Source organism: Seriola dumerili, unplaced genomic scaffold (assembly GCF_002260705.1).
Source record: "Seriola dumerili isolate Sdu_G_001 unplaced genomic scaffold, Sdu_1.0 BDQW01000128.1, whole genome shotgun sequence".
NCBI lineage: Eukaryota > Metazoa > Chordata > Actinopteri > Carangiformes > Carangidae > Seriola > Seriola dumerili.
This window is the reverse complement of record NW_019174383.1, coordinates 928848-948236: the sequence shown is the minus strand read 5'-3', so window position 1 is coordinate 948236 and position 19389 is coordinate 928848. Positions and strand designations below refer to the sequence as shown.

Below are 19389 nucleotides of genomic sequence, written 5' to 3'. Positions count from 1 at the left end.
AACAAATATTAAATTGTAGAAGAAAGTCCATTCAGTTTTTACTCAGCAGATGAAGTTTTCATCATGAAACCTAATTATGAAACTTTGGTCACGTCATGCTCGCGACACCTCAGCAAACACCTGCTGATGAAGACCATGATACAACTCCTGAAAGCTCTGTAAAAAGAAGCTAGTATGTGGCCCTTGATTCACTTGATCCATCTGCTGAACACGTGAGCTGTCACCAATCATCAGGTAACCACGACAACATGAGCGAAGCCCTTAAAAGTACTTTTTTCCACGACAACCGGACCGCCTCCATCTGTCACTGAGTTGCTCTATTCTCATGTCTTCACGACGTCCTCTGAACTGTCCCTCCCTGATGACATCACCATCCTGTAGCTTTATGTTTTTGTTTTAATGACTCAACTTAGATCCTGTTTCGTCGCGGCGAACAGCTCAATCTGCCCAATATTTACATCTAAAAGTGGAATCCCCCCCCCAGGCTGTCATGTTGGCGTTGTTTGCTCTCAGTACCTGCACGCAATGCATCTTGGGATAGGTTGGGAAAAAAATAAATGCTGCATTTCTCTACGGATTAAAGGAGCCTTCGAAATGCGACGCCAAGTCGCGCCGTTGTGACGCAACTGGTCTTCAAATGCAGCCTCCGGATGACACGGCCTACTGTACTGTTTAAATCCCCTAAAGCATTATGGGAACTGTAGTTCGTACTCACATGGATGTTGAGCTCCACGTTCTTCCACTGGCAGAAACGAGTGAATTTATCACTGAAGGGGGGGAAAGAAAAGAAAAGAGGTGAAGATGAAAATGTGAATCTGCTGGTGATGTGCTGGAACAAATGAAGTGAAACTCCTCCTCCTCCTCCACCTCCACCTCCTCTTCCTCCTCCTCCTCCACCTCCTCCTCCTCCACCGCCTCACCTCTCAATGAACTTCTGGAAGATCTTCCCTCTCAAGCTGTCACAGATCTCCACTATGTATGGCTGCAGGGGGACAGACACATAAACAGCGTTTCTCTTCAGTCTGCGCCTCAGTAACAACGTGATAAAAATTCTTTACAGATGTATGTGAATGTATCTTCTGTGCGTTGTCATGGCGAGACGACGCCGCGTTACGGCCTCTGTTGCTTTTCTTTTCTCCCGCGCTGAACGTTCCACGTCTTTTACGCTTTCACGAGTTTGAGCAACAAAATCGACAGGAAATAGTGACAGGTTGATGTGATGTCTTTGAGTCAGTCACTGGGGATAATTTTATATCCAGAATAAAAGCCATGTTGTAGTTTAAAAGAGGAAATTGTTGATTAGATTTACTCACAGATTAGATTAGATTTACCGCTGAAAGAAGACATCTCTTGTTTCTCTTTCTCTGTTCTTTTTTTTTCCTCGGTTGCCTTTTGGCAACTGATGCTAATTAGCAGCGGTACGAATGTGAAAATGTGGGGTTTAAAAATACTGTTGAAAACATAAACACATCCTGGGCGACAGAAATGATTTCTTTACATGTTCGCGGCCAATCAGGTCGCAGACACAGATCACGCGGTGATGTTTTTGCTGTTAAAAGTCAGAACAGAGACGAGCGCTCACTCTGAGGAAAATTCAAGTGCGAGCAGAAATCAGCGCCTCAGCATTAACAACATAAAGAGCTGCTGCGGGTAAACGAGGTAACGAGATGTTGGTGGTGTGGAAACACTTAGACTCTGTGGAGGAGCGGTCACTGTTAGGACGAGGCTACTTAAAGACATTTCACTGCTTAATCTGTTTTATTCTACTGTTTAGAATCCTATTTATACATCGTCTGATTTTCCTCGGTGTCGTATGTGAAGTGCTTTTAAACGCCTCGTTGTTAAAGAGCACCACGCAAACAAACTCGCCTTGCAGAGCGCAACCACTTAGTCTCGACACCAGCGATTAGACCCACCCCCGGCAACAAACTGCATCTTTATCTATCTATCAAAATCTGAAGACAAAGGCTGATACACTCGATCGAGAACGACAGATTTTTAGTGATAAAAGTATTGATCTGCTCTCTGGCGGTAAACAATTTCACACTGCAGGATTTTTTATTTTTTTATTTAATGATCTGCTACAAGTTGTTTTTTTTTGTTTTTTGTAGGATTTGTTTATTTAAATAGATTTGCAAATGTACACAACACAACCAAAAACAGAAACGTAGCACGGGCGACAACAGGAAGTGTTTCCAGGGGGACAATAAAAAGTGACGGACCAGGCTGGGACGCACTTGTTCAATGATTTTAACTTCAAAAGTCACAAAGTACTGAACAGCAAGCGCGTCTCAGCCTGGTTCGTCACTTTTTTAGTGTCCCCCTGGAAACACTTCCTGTTGTGTTGTGAGTATTTGTCAAACTGATGAAGATGTTTTCTGTGTTTGTTTGTGTTTCGTATATTTGCACGTGTTTTTTAGGCTGCGGTGTGTTGACCTCTCCGGGCCGCCGTAGCTCTCGGCCTTTTTTCTCGCTCTGAGTGAAACAGGGAATTTTGATCTTTTAAGGGAAAATTCAACCCTTTAAAAGGGACAGACTGACTTCATACTTTTCGTTTTATTTACTAATATTGACTCATATGAAAATTGTGCCGGGACATTTTTCCACCTCACCCCGACACAAATCCCCCGCAGCCACTTTGAGAAAGTGCATTGTGTGTAATGATTGTGTGTAATTTACACCCTCCAATGAGCTGAAGGTGTAAAGGACAAAAGAATAAGCGAGAACACCATTATTTTAATTAGTCCACAGCACTCGCTATTTGTCGTGCTGAGATTATAATCTGTGCTACTCTCATTATATGATTCCTCACTGTTTTGTGTCGGATTATAACATTATGAGAAGCTGTGGTGAACACAACATGAACAATGGCTGAGCTCTGTGTGTATATATATGTGTGTGTGTGTGTGTGTGTGTGTACTGTAAGTGTTGAAAGGTCTTTTACCTGGAAGAGAGTTGGGGGAACCTGTTTCTTTGCCAGGTGACTCTGCACATGGTCGACCGCTTTCTTGGAGAAAGGCTGAAATACAGAGAAGGAAATAAAGAGATCATTAAAAAAAAATGCAGTTTTACCAGTAATTTCACTTCTGCTTTCTGCGAACATCCCTGACTGTGACATGACCTGGACGTCAGGCTGCAGCAAGGCCTCTACAGGACTTATATCTGTGTGTGTGTGTGTGTGTGTGGGGGCGGTGTGTTCAATAACTTCCTCCCTCCAGACAGCAGCTAACACTAACTTTGCTTTACATACAACACTGTTGTCTTGCAGGAGGGCAAAAGCTGCACTGTCAGGGGGGGGTTTCCAACACACGCTATACAGCAAGGATTTCCCATCATTGCTCCATGTTCATTACATGATAAGTCTTTGTTCATGTACTCAAATACAATTGTAAGCTATCTGTTCTTTGAGTATTTTCCTTTTTCTGCTACGTTCAGGTTTCAAAATCTATGCAACGCGTTCAGGCTCCCCATCAGATGCCGAATCTGTGACACTGCTGGTTTCGTCTGGTGGCTTTTTGTCACAGAGACGCACAGTAGGTGTCTGTGGTCGAAACGTTGCTCACTGCATCATTCAGACCTGAGTCATGACCGGACGTTTACAGAAAGGTGTTTGGCACCGGGGAGCGATGAGTTAAAAAGTCACGATGTATTTGTTATGTTGCGTTTAAGGTCTTAATGAACGACCTCCACTCATGTGAGGGACGTTGTCCTGCTTCAGTTTCATCATGACTGAACGTGATGTGACACGAGCAAAGAATGACAGGAAGTTCAGTTGCTCACATGCTCTGTGTAAAACACAGTCAGAGGATTTCATCCCTGCAGTCGGCAGCGACGACTGTGCCGACACTGTGAGGAGAAACATCTTTATTACTCACACACTGACTCATCTGACACCAGAGGAATCTCCTCAATAATGTAAAAGAGACTCATTTCTCAGTGTTTCCTTTTATATCAAAGCTCCTCCAGTCTAAAGGTCTGTGTCCATGTGTAGAGTGATTATAGATCAGGTCTAGCTTCTGTATTAATACTGTGAAAGTATCAAAGCCTCAGTCCACAGAGAAATGCACACAGCCTGTATTCAGAAACTGAGCCTTAAAACCAGCCGTCAGGACTTCTGGAACTTTGTGATGTCACAACAAAGCAGTCACCAAGCCCCGCCCACCTGGACCCACCATCCAAAGCTTGCAGGATTTGGTTTCTCTGAGTGTTTTTACCTGAAATCTGCTATATTTTTATTGGATCACTCAGAAAACAGTCAGCCAATCAGAAGAAAGGCTCAGAGCCTCCTCTCTTCTGATTGGCTCACCGACCTGTTGAAACTACGGAGCTTTAAACTGATTTTAATGTCTTTGCTGGAACGTTGACGAGAGATAAGTTTTACAGAAACATCCAGAGTTGATAGAACTGTAGTTTTATAACTGTTCTATTGCGTGCATGTGTTTCTTTTTAACTTAATCAGGAGTAACACTTCTACTGTATTTATTTCTAGTTGTACTTTAAATATAATGACAATAAAGACTTTCTACTCTGCTTCTATTCTATTGTTATAAACAGTGTGATGTTCTGGGCTTGGATGTCAGTGGTTCACAAAACCTTTTGTCTTGTGCCTCCTTAAAATGACACCACCTCTACTTGTATTCATCTATGAGCTCTGAGCGGATTTCCACTGAAATAATCTTAGTTATATTAGTCGATTGACAGAAAAGAAATCTGCATCCACTGGAGATGAAACAATCTGTGTTTCCAGCTTCTCCACTGTGCGGCTTCGCTGCTTCACTCTGTTTTATATCACTGTAAACCGAATATGTTTAGGCTTTACACAGCCGCTCACACGAAGCATGTCATTTGATGACGTCATCTTGGACTCTGACGGACGTTTTTACCTTTTTTCTGACATATGCTAGAAAAATAAAAAAAGGCGGTAAAACTATCCAACATTTAAAAAGATCAGAGAAAAACATCCTGTCAGTCATATCACAGAGACTCCTCCTCCCCCGCCCACCACATGTGTGTGTGTGTGTGTGTGTGTGTGTGTGTGTGTTTGACCCAGAGTGCATCAGTGACGCAGTGTGGATCTGAGGGAGGCGTCCTCACATGTGAACAGGACAGCAGCTCCTTCATGATGTAGCCGTCGTAAATCTGCCGACTGCGGCTCAACCTCTCCTCCTCCGAGTCCAGCTTCTCGTAGTCCTTAATCTGAAACACACACACACACACACACACACACACACACACACACACGGTCATCTCAGACGCCACAACAAAACAAGGCAAATCGCCTCCTGTGAGGCCTAAATCTGAATGAACGAGATTACAGGCGTAATCTCTGACCCTTCCCATGATGCCGTCTGATCTCGTTGACGCTCGACTTACTTCTTCGTAGAACTTGAGCTGCGGCACGGCCTCGTCGATCTCGTTCATACAGAAGTCCTTGAACAGCAGGAAGCCTGGAGGACACACAGAGAGAGAGGAGACGCGGTGAGGAGAGACGACCTGAACCTGTTCACTGTTTTATTGTTTTACAAACACTCAGCTGCTTCATCAGTGAACTCCACGCCAGTGATAAAATCGTAGAGTTCTGTAGGAGGAGCTGGCACCGGCGGCCGAGCTGCTGCTCCAACACTTCGGTCCAGACTGAAATATTTTGACAACTATTGGACGCATTCCCATGAAATCTGGTAGAAATCCAAGATCCATATTTGAGGCGTTTTCACCGTCAGTCAGTGATGTGTGAACGTTATTACTAATGCTGGATATCTTCCTCATACTTTTCTAAATAAAAGCAAAGTGGATCAAGAGAAGTGAAGACAGTGAAAAAAACCAAACACCAAAGTTAGCAGGTTTTCTGACCACAGGTAAACCCGATAAAACACACTGACCAATGTCATCACACACACACACACACACACACACACACACACACACACACACACACACACACAGGAGACAAACAGTGAGCTGCTAGCCGCCGTGCAAACTGGTCAGACAAATCTGTGGCGTCTGATTTTCGGGTTGTTGCTCCTGTGAAAGTGTCAGAGCCTCCATGCGAGGCGCTTCGATCGGTGATCGTGTGTTTTTGAAACTTATTTCAGGGCTGCGGCTTCACTCTTTCATTTAACAGGTGACAGGTGTTCACAGTGGTTACTGCAGAGTCATTTGACCTGGGAGTGAATGCAGTTTTATATATGAGTGGGTCGGAGCGGGTTTTTTGACCAGTGGAAAAGGGCCTTAAGATATTAAAATAAAATCTTTGGGGCTCCTGGGATTCAGAATTGCTTCTCCTCAGAACAAACAGAAGGGGCCGCGGTATTTTCAGGCTATTATTCCAGTAAAATCCAATATAAAACAAACCTGACCGTGAAGATCGCTTTCCGACCAATTGGGAGAATACAAGCAAAAGTTTGATCATGCATCTTTTTAATTTTAAACAGTAAACTGCAGTCTTTTGTCTGTATAAATAAATTACTGACCAACATCACTGGTTAAATGTTTCTGCATTTTAATAAAATAAAACAAATTTGAATATCACTGTAATAAACTGATTCTGTGTCCGACTTCCACACTATGTCGTAAATCTAAGCCGGTGTGGGGGGTGTCAGTGTCCACAGTGGACAGGTGACTGAATTAAACTAGAAACAGTCAGTAATACTTGATTTTGCAGCGTGGCTACTCCCAGCTGCAAAACATTTAAAGTTAGGTGAAGAAAAAGATCTAAGGAAACAACAACAAAAAGTATTAAATCTTCAGAAAAACATTTGGGTTTCTCACCGACGCAAAAATAATCTGTTCAGTATCGTATGTGACAAAGAAAATAATCCAATCCAAACACGAGAGACGCTGGAAGCAGAAAATATCTGGACTAAAACTATTATTTATCAGAATATTTGCAGATAAATATTCCGTCTATTCTGTCTGTTGATAAAGTGAGACAATAGTGTAGCCTACATTAGGTGATATTACACTGGTGGAAGGCCCACAAACACACACACACACACACACACACACTGAAGTAAACAACTGTAACACACACACAAACATGAAAGAGGGGCAGCTCCATTTACTGTATTAGCCTTAATAATGGATTGAGGTTGTCTTGTTCTTATTAGGGCGGCTACAGCAGCTGATTCTGAGCCACACACACACACACACACACACGCACACACACCTCATAATTACAGAAAATGGCACCGGGCGTTACTGGCTGAAGATGACACACTCGGCGTCGCACTCAAACGCACCAACAGTGGATAAAAATCTCACAACGTGTCGTCAAATCCACACTCTGTGAAACATTATCTGAGGAAGAGGAGGGGAGGGGAGAGGGGGGAAATAAAATTGCATCCACGTTTTGCTTGCAGAGATGAGACGCGCCATCGCCATGGAAATTGCCTCCATGGCTACGGGCTATATGCGTGCAGTGGTGAGGAGACAGACTTGTACAGTAGACTGAGCTGCTGGACAGGAGGCGAGGCCCTGACTCCACGGACACATGTCCAGGCGGCGTGTTGCCCCGCCCCCCCACACCGTGTCGGTACGGTGCTCTCTGTGGCTTTACCTGATTAGCATCAGGTATTAGCAAAAAATAGACGGCTAACAAGATCTCATCCTCAAGTCGGATCACGAGTCTCGCCGGCCGCTCTGACCTTCCTGACGGTGCTGCGGGGCATCGTGTTGTGGACTGTCTGACAACGAGGTGGAAATAAAAACACAAATAACAAAAACAGAGAGATCGTCGAGTTGCTTCTCCCTCCTGTCGTCACTGATCTGCTCCATCACAGTCAAATCACAGGAAAAGTTAGAAACCACTACAGCTAACCACTGTTTTTATCATCAATTAATCTGCTGGTTATCTTATCGATTCATTAATTAATTGTCAGGTCTGTAAAAACATGAGCTCAGGGAGACGTCTTCAGAACAGCTGATTGTCTAAAACCTGAAGTTATTTAAATTCTCTCACTTGAAAAAAAAAAAACAAAACAGGAAGCATCAAATGTTTTTGTATTTGTTTGTTTCTCATTGGACAAAAACAATTAATTGATTATGAAAATAGTTGCAATTAATTTTTCTTACAATCTGCTAATAGATAAACGAGGTGATTGGGCAGGTGAAGTGTGTTTTAGTCGGGGCCGTGCGTCCCTCTGTGTTTACAGTCTGTGGCTGTGTGCCCGATGCACATGATCCTGAATGCATCATTGTTGAGGAGCTGTTGAGTCCGTATCATCAATTAATCGACTCATTGATCGATGGAAAAAAATAAACATTCCCCAGTCGCAGCTTGTCTTTTCTTTTTTTTGTGACAGTAAATTCAGTGTTTTTTTGTTTTTTTGAATATTTTGGACTGTTGGTTCAAATATCTGACACGGCCTTCAGCTTTTTACTGTTTTCGATTAATCAAGACAACAACAGATAATGGAAATAATCCCGAGCTGCAGCCCCTGATCAACAGCCAACTCAAGCAGCAGCAGATCAGACGGAGTTCTTCAGAACGAGATCAAATGTGCTCATAAAACAGAGGAAATTAGAAGCAAAGTCTGTGTTTGAACAGGCTCGTGTTCGAGGCCCGTCTCTGTCTGGGAATTCATGATTGTTCAGTTGCAGAAATCAGATGCAGAACAAACAGAGAAACGAGCTTCTCGGCTTCTTAAGAAGCAGCGTTTCGCTTCAGTGACGGCGGCCTCACTGATTCAGACGGAGGCGCGCTCGGGGAGCAGACGCCATTTGTTTTGGGCCCGGCGTCTACTATCATCCGTTCTCACTTCTTCCTTTCCTCCGCTTTATCTCTCCTCCAGACGTGATGCATCATTTCCCCCCCGCTCCAACGACAACACCGAGGCTCATGCGAGTGAACGCGCTCACATGCATCCACACATGGTGTATGTACACACCCGAGCGCACAGGGCACCCTTGTTTGCAGAATGGGTGCCACTGACAACCCCACCACCCCCCCTCCCAAAACACACACACACAAACACACACACACACACACACAAACAGGTTTTCTACAGCGAGGACTAAACGTGCCAGAGAGGTATTAAGAGAGAGGGACGGAGGGAAAACGACAGTTCTTACATCACCAAGACTCAAGGATTAACCTTAATCGCTGAACACTTCAACACTGCCCAGCTAATTCAACAAATGGCCTCTTCCAAAGACACACACACACACACACACACACACACACACACACACACACACACACACACACACACACCTAGCTCAAATCAGACACGAGTTCCTCTGAGCTTTGTCTCATTAGTGAGATCACCTGAACCGTCTAAAAATACCGAGCTGGCTCGCTCTGACAGCCGCCTCTGTCTTCCATCATGACGGCCAACAGTTGGCCTCGCCGCCAGGAGCAGGTGAGAGCGAAGACTCAGGTCTGACTTCAGACCAGTACTGAGGATCAGCCAAGAGACGAATGGGCAGACTGGTCGATAATGATGTTTAAACCTGGTCCACAGCAGAACCGCAGCGTCCTCTCAGTGACAGAATGTGAGCGTGACGTCAGAGGAATATGGCCGCCGTGTGAATATGGTCTATTACTCAAACTGTGCTATTATCCTCATTATGTTTATTGCAGCTAAAAACCGCTGACTGCACCAAAATCAAACAGCAGGAATCTGCTGGCAGGTTCTGTAAGAAGTCGATCTGGCAGGAAGAATGAGACCAACTCGGTCTTAAAGACTGAGCAGTCCTTAAGACTGCTCTCAGAGTCGTGGTCCAACACCATCACACTTATCTACATGTTTCACTCATGTTGTATTTTACTCTTATCACCTTCTGTCTGTTCTCTTCAATGTTATCTCTCAGGAAGTTCACACCTAAACACGTTTTCACTGCCGTTTCTTTCACTCACGTCATTCTCATGTAAAAATATGTTGGGTCAACATCAGCTCTAGTAAAAACATTCATTATCCAACCAGCGTGTGTGTGTGTGTGTGTGTGTGTGTGTGTGTGGGTGTGTGTGTGTGTGTGTGTGTTTAACCCTTTCACTCAGAGACGCACTTCAGTCTTTGACAGTTTCCTCTTGTTTTATTTTGTCACAGAGAAATTTCTGGAAAAGAAGAAAAAGGTTTCTTCTCACGGAGGGTGACGTGAGACAGAGGATGACTCTGTTGCATTATACATACGCTGACCTTTAACTGGTGGAAGAGAGCCGGCACCGTGTGTGTGTGTGTGTGTGTGTGTGTGTGTGTGTGTGTGTGTGTGTGTGTGTGCGTCCTGCACAATGTCACACATATTCATTCAAGTACAACGTCGGGATTAGCAAACAATTTTAAGTATTCTCCCGATCTCGCTGCTCCTCTCTCGCTCTGCCCTCCAACAGTGAATACCCAGAGTGCCGAGGGGCTGCAGACTGACACTATGAGATCAAACTGGAACCAATATATGTGTAGGGATGAAGGAACTTAAAAAAAAGGTGTATTTGGAAGAAGTGTATTTGGTCATAATTAAAATAAAAATGTGTTTTGTGAGGTACGCAGTGACCTTTGACCTTTCACCAACAAATTCTAATCACATTAATTATTAATTCGGTTCATACTTTCCCCTAATGCTGCGTTCAAGGACTGTCCCCCTTGAGGCAATATGACGGGAGGAGCGACGGTGGAGGGGTCGAGGTCAGAAGATCAGATTCTAACACGTGATCGTTTCCTTACGCAGCTCCACTAACAGATTCATGTAGGTGTCAACGTACAGACAGAAACTTCAATGTCCCAATTCTGGACATAAAAGTGTGTATTGATATTAATCTATCTCTGTGGAGGAGGATCTGAAACCGCTCGTGTTGTCGTTTCTTGTGTGTTTCATTTAGATTTTCTAGTTTAATTTCATTTTCTTTGATTGAAAATGTGTTTTGTTTTTGATCATTTAGAGGCAGCTGCACCTCGTTGTGTTTTCCTCCCGTGTGTTTAAATGATAACGAGATCATATTATCAGTGTTTTACCGAGGCAGGTCTGAAGCTTTGACGGCGGCCTCTCACTTCATCGCCGCTGCGTTTGTTTGCGAACGTCACATCTGGGAGCGGACGTCTGGTCCGGGAACAACTCGCAGTGTTTACAAGGATGGCTGAAGTCAATATGCAAAACGAGCACAGCGCTCCACATTTAAACACACCCAACTCGCTGTGCTAACTCGAGTAGCTTCATCACATTATGGAACACAAGCGGAGAGAGGCGAGCTTCATCATCACATCCAGTCATCAGCATGGCGGCTGCAGCTGAGGGCTCAGGGTCGTCACCGTCAGTCACACTGGATATAAGACGTGTGTAACGGGGGCGATGAATCTAATTGAAGTTTCTATTATGTCATTATTTTGACTTCAAACGCTAATGAAAACAAGATAATCGAGATAAAACCATGATTATTTTCTGTTTCACAACAACCCCCCCGCTTTACATAAACCATCCCCCCACTCACTTCCTGGTGACGCTGGCGACGTACGTAGGAGTGCATCATCCTGAGCAGTTTGCCGGTTCAGAGACTTTCTATATGTAGTTGAGAGATCAGGCTCAGATATCTTTAAATGAAATGAGTGGAAAACCTCCAAACACACAGCTTTTTATTTTTAAATCTGTTTTTTATTTTTATTTTATTTTTTTGGAAGAGCTTGATTAGCTTTACTCTTAACAAGCTGCTGCCAGGGTTGATGTGTTGCAGTTGATCTTATTTATTTTATTTTTTAAAATACATATTTAATTGTATATATTTAGATATAATATAATATTTTATTTATTTCTCATTTTTAATACATTTTTTTATTTGTTTTTCTGTTGAATTTTATCTAAAATTCAAGAAAGTCCACTGTTAAAAAGACAAAGGCTTTTTTTTTTTTTTAAAGTTCAATAAATGCGTGGTGTTTCCAAAATCAATGAGTAATCGAGTTGAATAATAACGATCTCATTATTGATCAAAATAATCCTGATTATGAATTTTGCCAAATACGATGTGAACGTGTCAGTAACTTTCATATTTGTCGATATGAACCTGTTCAAACTGAGAGTTTAGGACACACACACACACACACACACACACACACACACACACACACACACACACACGGGGAGAACAGAGGGGGTCAGAGGAAGAATGGAAAGTGGGCAACAAAGCGAAGAGCTGACATCTGTCTGTGTGAGCGGAGGAGAGGGAGCGAGGGAGCGAGGGAGCGAGGGAGCGAGGGAGCGAGGCCGCTCTGCTCTGCACGTTAACGGCCTGACTGACATCACAAGAGAACTGCACTGATCCGACATCGTCACTGTGGGGAACAAAGATCAACACCGACCCGGTAGAACCTGACGTCTACGTTTCCCTCGATGCAACTCGATCGCTGACAGTTCGCTCAAAGATTGTTAGTGTGATGCTGAAAGGTGCTAACGTAACCCGCAGCAGAGGTGCACGCGTTTTCATTCGTGTTCATTTCGTGCCATTCTCGTATGAGAAAGGAATCAACGCGGAGCATTTACCATCAAACCAAACTTCTGTATGTGACAGAGCCTTTTCCTGAGGTTAGAGATGTGACAGCGTCAAAGTCTTGTGTGTGTCGTGTTTGTTTCCTGTGCTGCGAACGGGACAATGAACCCCAGCGTTAAACACGTATCTGATGCACTGAAACACCACTGCTGCAGAGCTGCTACGTATGGAGGACGCTCATCGTACTGAATCAAACAGATGTATGACTAAAGCATTTAAGTGATTTATCGCAGCTGGTTTATTTAGGATTTTCCTTTAAGTTGTCACCTGTCGCAGGGAAACATCTACCTCCATCTAAACAATGATTACCAGTTTACACCTGACTCTGGAACAAAGGAGCTGACAGTACAATCTCACCACAACGTCCATTTAGCAGCTGACAAAAAAAACATGAACACAAAAATGTTAAACTGTGTCTAATGTAAAAAAAAACAATAAATGTAATGGATCCGTATCAACATTGCTTGTCAGTGTCACACGGCCGACATGTTGTTTTGTTTCGGGGGCCTGTCGCACGTCGGAGCTCTGAACAAGGCGGGAGGCGGGGCTTACATACAAATGTGTAAAAAATCTAAAGTTGGGTGAAAGTGGAGGATGATCATGTGATATAATCAATAGTTCCAGAAAAAGCTACTAAATGGACCTTTAATGAGATTATTTCTGAGCTGCCGGAGGGTTCACTCCTGCACACAGAAGGTCGACAAAAAATATACGAGCACAAAAAATACTAAACTGTGTCTGATGTCAAAAAAAAGCTTTATTGATTTTCTAAAATCCAGTATCCATCAGGCTACAACAAACAGCTGTGCACCTGCTCCATGCTTTAGGAAGCAGTCACTGTACGCACCTCTGCCAGATTGGCTCTGGTTTGACGTTCAGCTTCAGGGTCGCTGCACCTGATTAATCATCTGAACGATTAACGATCGGGTTGTTGGGCGATCTGATGGATTTCTGGCAGGTGGCAAAGTTTCTGTCTGGCTGCTGCCGCAAGATCCTTTGGAATCTGCAGTGAGTTCGATTTAATCTGAATGTAGTAAGTTACATGTCGTGGCGTAAACCGTCGTCCGGTGACTGAGCTTTTTGCCGACACTGAGAACGCAGCCATTTTGTTTGAAGAAACTGTAACACAATCATCTGCGTTACCTCGTCACTGCGTGTTGATCGGTGACAGAAGCGAGTGGCGCTGGAGGTGTGAGACACACTACAGCGCCGCAGTGTTAAAACAACACCTCACAGAGTAGTATGACTTAGAGCTGTTGACATTACTGTGCTGAGTAGGTGTGCAGACTTATTATTCATATTTGTATTTGTATTTTATCTTAATATTAACTGACTCCTAATCTGAGAAACATTTTGAGCTGCATTTTGTGAAGGAAAGATGTCGGATAACGAAGTTTACGGTTGTTATTTTTATCATTCAGAGGTGAAGATGGTTGTTGTTGTATAAAAAGAAGCGCTGCATATTATAATCTGTTGTTTTCTCAGTGCGCAGTTTGTAGTGTCCAGTAACCGGCTGCAATCAGATTCCTTTGATGCGAGGATGGTGTGAATCACGATGGATGAATAAAAGGACAGACGTGAGAAGGACTGGAGGCGTGGACAGTCTGTTGACATACACATCCGTACCTCGAGGAAAAAAAAACAACAAAACAAAAAACAAAACACTGAATTCTGGGGGAAAAAAAAAGAAAAGAGAGATGGTCTTTAGGTTTTTCGTTTATTGCTCCCCCCTTTAAAGTCGTCCTCTCCGTTTCCTCTCTCCAGTTCTCATCACCTATTTTATTCCTCCTTTAATCAATTTCATTTCTCCCCAGTCGACGAGGCAAAAAAAAAAAAAAAAAAAAAAAAATGCAGCAGTTCGGGTTGGGTTCCCATGGCAACCGCAGTTGCTAGGCAACGCACAACTCTCCATCATCCATTCCAGAAGTCTGACAGATGGAGAGGGAGAATGCCAAGGCAAAGAGTGAGAGAAAGACAGGAGACAGAGAGAGAGAGAGAGAGAGAGAGAGAGAGAGAGAGAGAGANGAGAGAGAGAGAGAGAGAGAGAGAGAGAGAGAGGGGAGGGGTGAGGAAAGAAAAGAATGAAGAAGAAGAAGAAGAAGAAGAAGAAGAAGAAATGGCTAAGGGATGAAAACAGAGGACGAGCTGTGTGGCACAGAGGCGTGGATGATGCAATCAAAATAAAAACCTGGTTGGAATAACCTCGTCAGTGAGTCTCTGTTTTTACAAGGATTCTTCGTCTGCCTCAAACCTCCATCACTCACACGTTACTACGGTTACTCCTTTATCACTCTGTATTATTAGTATGAATTATACTTTGTGATTTCATCACTGACCCAGGATCAGATCACAGACGGAGCAGAAACGATTTGACAACTGTCGATTATCTTGATGCTTTTGTAAATAATAAAAAAATAAATAAAAACAGAGGGAGGTAGAATTTCAATTAGTTATTATTGCAGCTATATAAAAGATTAAATGAACGTTTACACACGTTGAATCTCCTAAAGCAGGAGCAAATTAACATGAGTCAGCCGTGCATTAATATGAGGGATAATCGAGTTATTATTAAAAAGTAATGCGTGACGAGCAGCCGGTCGCAGCTGCAGCCTCCACACAGGGCGACTCGTCAGGACACGTGATGGTCTGCTGAGGTTACACTACGGACACTTGCCAGAAACACACAACTGTTAATTCACGTTCTGGAACAATCTACTGCATCTCTGTGAAACTTGGAACTGGAGCTGCACAATGAATCCAAATATAACTGGAATATAAGTGCAATATCCAAACTGTAGATGCTGGAATTTATTTTGATAAGAAGTTAAAATGTGTCTCAACATTGTCGTGCATGGTTAATACCATCGGTGTTGTGGTGCTACACACCTACAGATCATGTTCTCCAGACGTAAAGGAACATGACAAAAATCACATCATGATTTTTGTATTTTTCGATGAAAAGCCTGGATCAAGCTGACAGCTGTTTTTAGCCTCACAATGCATTTAGACTGTTTTCAGTGAGCAGAGATTACATCTGATGATCAGCCAGAATTTATAGAGCCATAGCTACACATTCATTCATTCATTCATTCATTATGTTCAACAGGTAGATTCTACAGTTGTCCAAAACACAGCACGCTGATCACCTGTGGGTTCGTCACTACAAGTGATCGGTGCAGCTTTGACTGTTTAACAAGGAGCAGCGGCACTACATCAGCACCGTGTGATATAATCCACATCTTCCAGCCAATGAGGACCGGCTCTCCTTCACAGCCACACAATAAAGAAACTTAAATCTCTTAATCCGACACATAAAGGATTGTGATCCGTGTTCTTTAATCTCTAAACCTGCATGGGAACAACTGCAGGAAACATGAAACAGCAGCACTCGTCAGTGAAGCGGCTCCGAGTCTCAACACAATGCTTATTGTAGAAAACTATATGTTTCATACAAGTGCTGAAGGTGAAGCCGTGGCCAGTGTGCTGGCTATATTTATAGAGTACAGAAGGTCCATTACATAATGGTCATCAGGCCCGACACCGACCTCGTCTGGTGCCGTGAACTTGACGAGGAGGAATCCGCTCAGCACCCGGCTCAGGTCTGCAGGCGTGGTCGACCAGGCGGATCTCCTGCACACTTTTCTTCAGCTTTGTGACAAGGTCTAATAAATGCCCCCCCACCCCCACCCCCCAGGCCTCTGGAGTTTATAGACGGACAAAGACAGTGAAGGGCAGCGTCTCTGGACGGGTTTTTAAGAGTGGAACAATAAACGGCCTTTTATGTGCAAACTTGTCCGACTGGTTCTTCTCCAATTAAACTGCTCGTCGATATGAAATGATTTTATTTCACTGTTGTAATAAAGCGCTCTCCGTTTCGAAGAATTGACTGGTTAAATCTGTGTATCCACCTTTCAGGATTAAAATTCCAGCGGCGCTGCGGTGTCGTCCTCCTGACCTTGGTTGTCATGACAGTCAACAGCGCTTGTTGAGCTCAAGGACAAAGCCTGTTGTGAAAACTAAAAATCAAAAGCAAAGTCACAGCCGAGCTCCCGCAACTGTTGATTGAAATCGACTTCTAATTCTCCACAGCTACGACCGAAGAGGGCGGACATGTTTCATCCGTGACCAGAGCAGAAATGGATCCAGTGTGAAGGAGATCCAGCACAGGTAAACCCACCACCTGTATGAACCCGCGTGTCCCTGCACAGATTCAGCAGTTTGAAATGATTTGACGCAGGTTCTCAAATGAGATACAAACTGAAGATGCAGGAGTGTGTGTTCCCTCGTTTTCTGCCACAATAACTTGACAAATGATCGTACGTTTCCATTTTTCTGAGGATGAAATTAGAGAACATGCTCGACTGTAAAAAAATAAAATAAAAATCAATTCTAGCAGAGGGAGGCGGTCAGTGTCCGTGTCTAAAAGGACAGGTGTGTTGTGAGCTCAGTTTTTGTCTGAATCAAAACCACGGCTGCAGCATTTGAAATGAGTTGAAGGGCGCAGCAATAATAGAAGCAGACGGATTATTAAAGCATGAATGAGTCTCTCTGTGTCCCGTTGTAAAAGGAAAGGTCCTACTTTGAAAATGTTATGCAAATAAAAAACAGATCAAGTAATTGAAACCCAAGATCTGTCTCTGGAATGATTGAACAGTTTGCGGTCATCGAGTTTCAGACACAGAAGTAACAGGTTTGGGTTTGTGGTCGCCGTCTGTGTTTCTGAGGCTGCGACACGGAGCTTTGAGCGCGTGGGACGGTTATCTGTTGTTACTGACATGCAAAGCCACACATTTGCCATTCAAATTCACACAGTCTCCGAGCGGCGCTCGCAGTCCCTCTGGGCTCAGAGGTTTTCTGTTGTTCTGTTAATGAACCGAGCAGGACGAGCATGAAGAACCAGTGATGCAGGGCGGACAGAGGCCGGTGGGCGACTTCCTGCACTGACCGAAGGAGCGAGTCCTGCCGTTAACGCACTACGGAAGCCTGTAGGGGACTAAATCAAAGTGATGAACTTTACAATGAAAATGTAATTCTCCACACATGTACTGTATGTGTTAATTAAGTCAAAATGCAATGATCCAATTTGCATTTTCACAGATTCATGCGGCCGCTCCAAGACCGTATTAAAATAAAAATGGAGAAGCTGTCTGACTTTTAATTCTCAGTGGACGATATTCAACTCAAATGTGAAAATTAAAATGCAACGCTGCTTTTATAAACCTTCTGATGATGCACCAAATATTTAAGTAACAATTAAAACTGAAACTGCAATTTTCCAACAATTTAAAAAATAAAAATGAAAACAGCGTTTGACGTTTCATTTCTTTAACCAGCTGTGTAACGGACAACAAGTAATCCTTAAACTTTTATTTTGACGCCGTTTCACTTATTGCATTTGAATAAAGTCCACTGTGTAGCAGTCAATGGAGAATCAATGCTCATTAATAATAAAGCATTGACGATGAGTATTAAGAAATATCTATATCAACAACAGAGAGGTGAAACCAGCTGCTCAGCTCCATGTGACAAACTGTTACATGACGGGAGTTGAGAGGAGGACGGCTGTTTGTTGATCACCTGGAATGTAAATGTCCCAGAGGCACGGGCTCATTGATCCGCCCGGTAACAAGTGTTTTCTGGGAGATGAGATAATGACACCTGAGACTCGGACTAATGACCAGCAGCAACCAGGGAGGAGGCGCCGGCTGACGGGAGGTAACGGTGGACGAGAAGGAGGTCGGACAAAACATCATCCATTAGAGAAGATTCAGTCTAGATCTGAAACTTTCAGCTCATTAATTGATAGAAAAAAAAGACCAACAGAAAACGAATCAACTGTTTAGCTGATGGATTCATCGTTAAAAGGATTTGCTGATTTTCACTGTCATTTCATAAACTAATTGATCGTTTTGGGGAGTTTAAGAAACATAACATACTTGTCTTTTTACAAGAAGGATCTCTTGTTGAGTCATTTCAGAGTTTTGGTCTGTGTCCGGTCATTTCTCTAACTTTCTCTTGACGCACAGTTACAGGAAGTGTCGCCAACTTTCCAGACTCCTTTAGCTACTTTTCGCAGAAGAGAGTCGTCAGTGATGCCCCAGTGACTGTTGGTTATCATGAGGCTGCGTTTCATTTACCATTTCATAGTTTTTCCGTTGTCTGACAACGGAAACAGAAAAAACATGTCAGTGAGAAGAGCTTTACTGTGAATTCAGCTGTATGTGTGAGCACAGAGAGGAGGAGAGAAGCGAACGGATGAAGAGCTGAAAGCAGCTGGATGCAAAGAGGACGCAACAACGTCATGAAAATGCTAAGTATAGTATTCCGTCATTTAGCGACATTTAGCTTATCTTAGCTTAGCTTATTAACTTTACTGACTTTAGCTACTTTCCATTGAACGTAGTTTTTTACAGCAGTTCCACGACAGTGTTTAACTATGTGTTCTTGCACATTGACCACACACAGACCAGGACATGGACTAGGTTTGTGCAACACTGTGAACGCCTTCCACAGGAAAATGGCCGCCGTTATCCGCATGTTTAAATGACGTCGGCCTGGGAACTTTGTTCTGTGTAAAACAATATTTCCTGGTCTGACAAATGTTTTACCACTGAAACTGTATTTTTCTCTCTTTAAAGTCCATGTTGTTGCACAAACTACTATTACAACCCTTTATGAACCAATCACAATTAATCAAGTATACAAATTCTTGCAAATTGTTCTTCTGGACTCATTCAAACATTCTCAGAGCGGTGGGTGTCATGGGCTTCATTCTGGTGTCTAGCATGTGCGCGCACACACACACACACACACACACACACACACACACACACACACACACACACACACACACAAGAGAGAGGAAGGATGAGGTGATGATACTGAACGTAAGAGACGGAGAGAAACAAGCAGAGCAACAA

General features: G+C 43.4%; 1 protein-coding gene across 2 annotated transcripts in view; it reads right to left on the bottom strand.

The window, feature by feature from the left end:
- The window catches only part of grk3 (G protein-coupled receptor kinase 3), a 60106-nt gene that overhangs the window by 20218 nt on the left and 20499 nt on the right, over positions 1–19389 (bottom strand). For both annotated transcript variants that reach the window (XM_022748698.1, XM_022748699.1), the window contains exons 4-8: positions 5374–5447; positions 5095–5196; positions 2945–3019; positions 921–982; positions 716–767 (exon numbers count right to left, since the gene is read on the bottom strand). In XM_022748698.1, coding sequence (XP_022604419.1) covers positions 716–767; positions 921–982; positions 2945–3019; positions 5095–5196; positions 5374–5447 — 365 coding nt within the window. The remainder of the gene's footprint in view (positions 1–715; positions 768–920; positions 983–2944; positions 3020–5094; positions 5197–5373; positions 5448–19389) is intronic.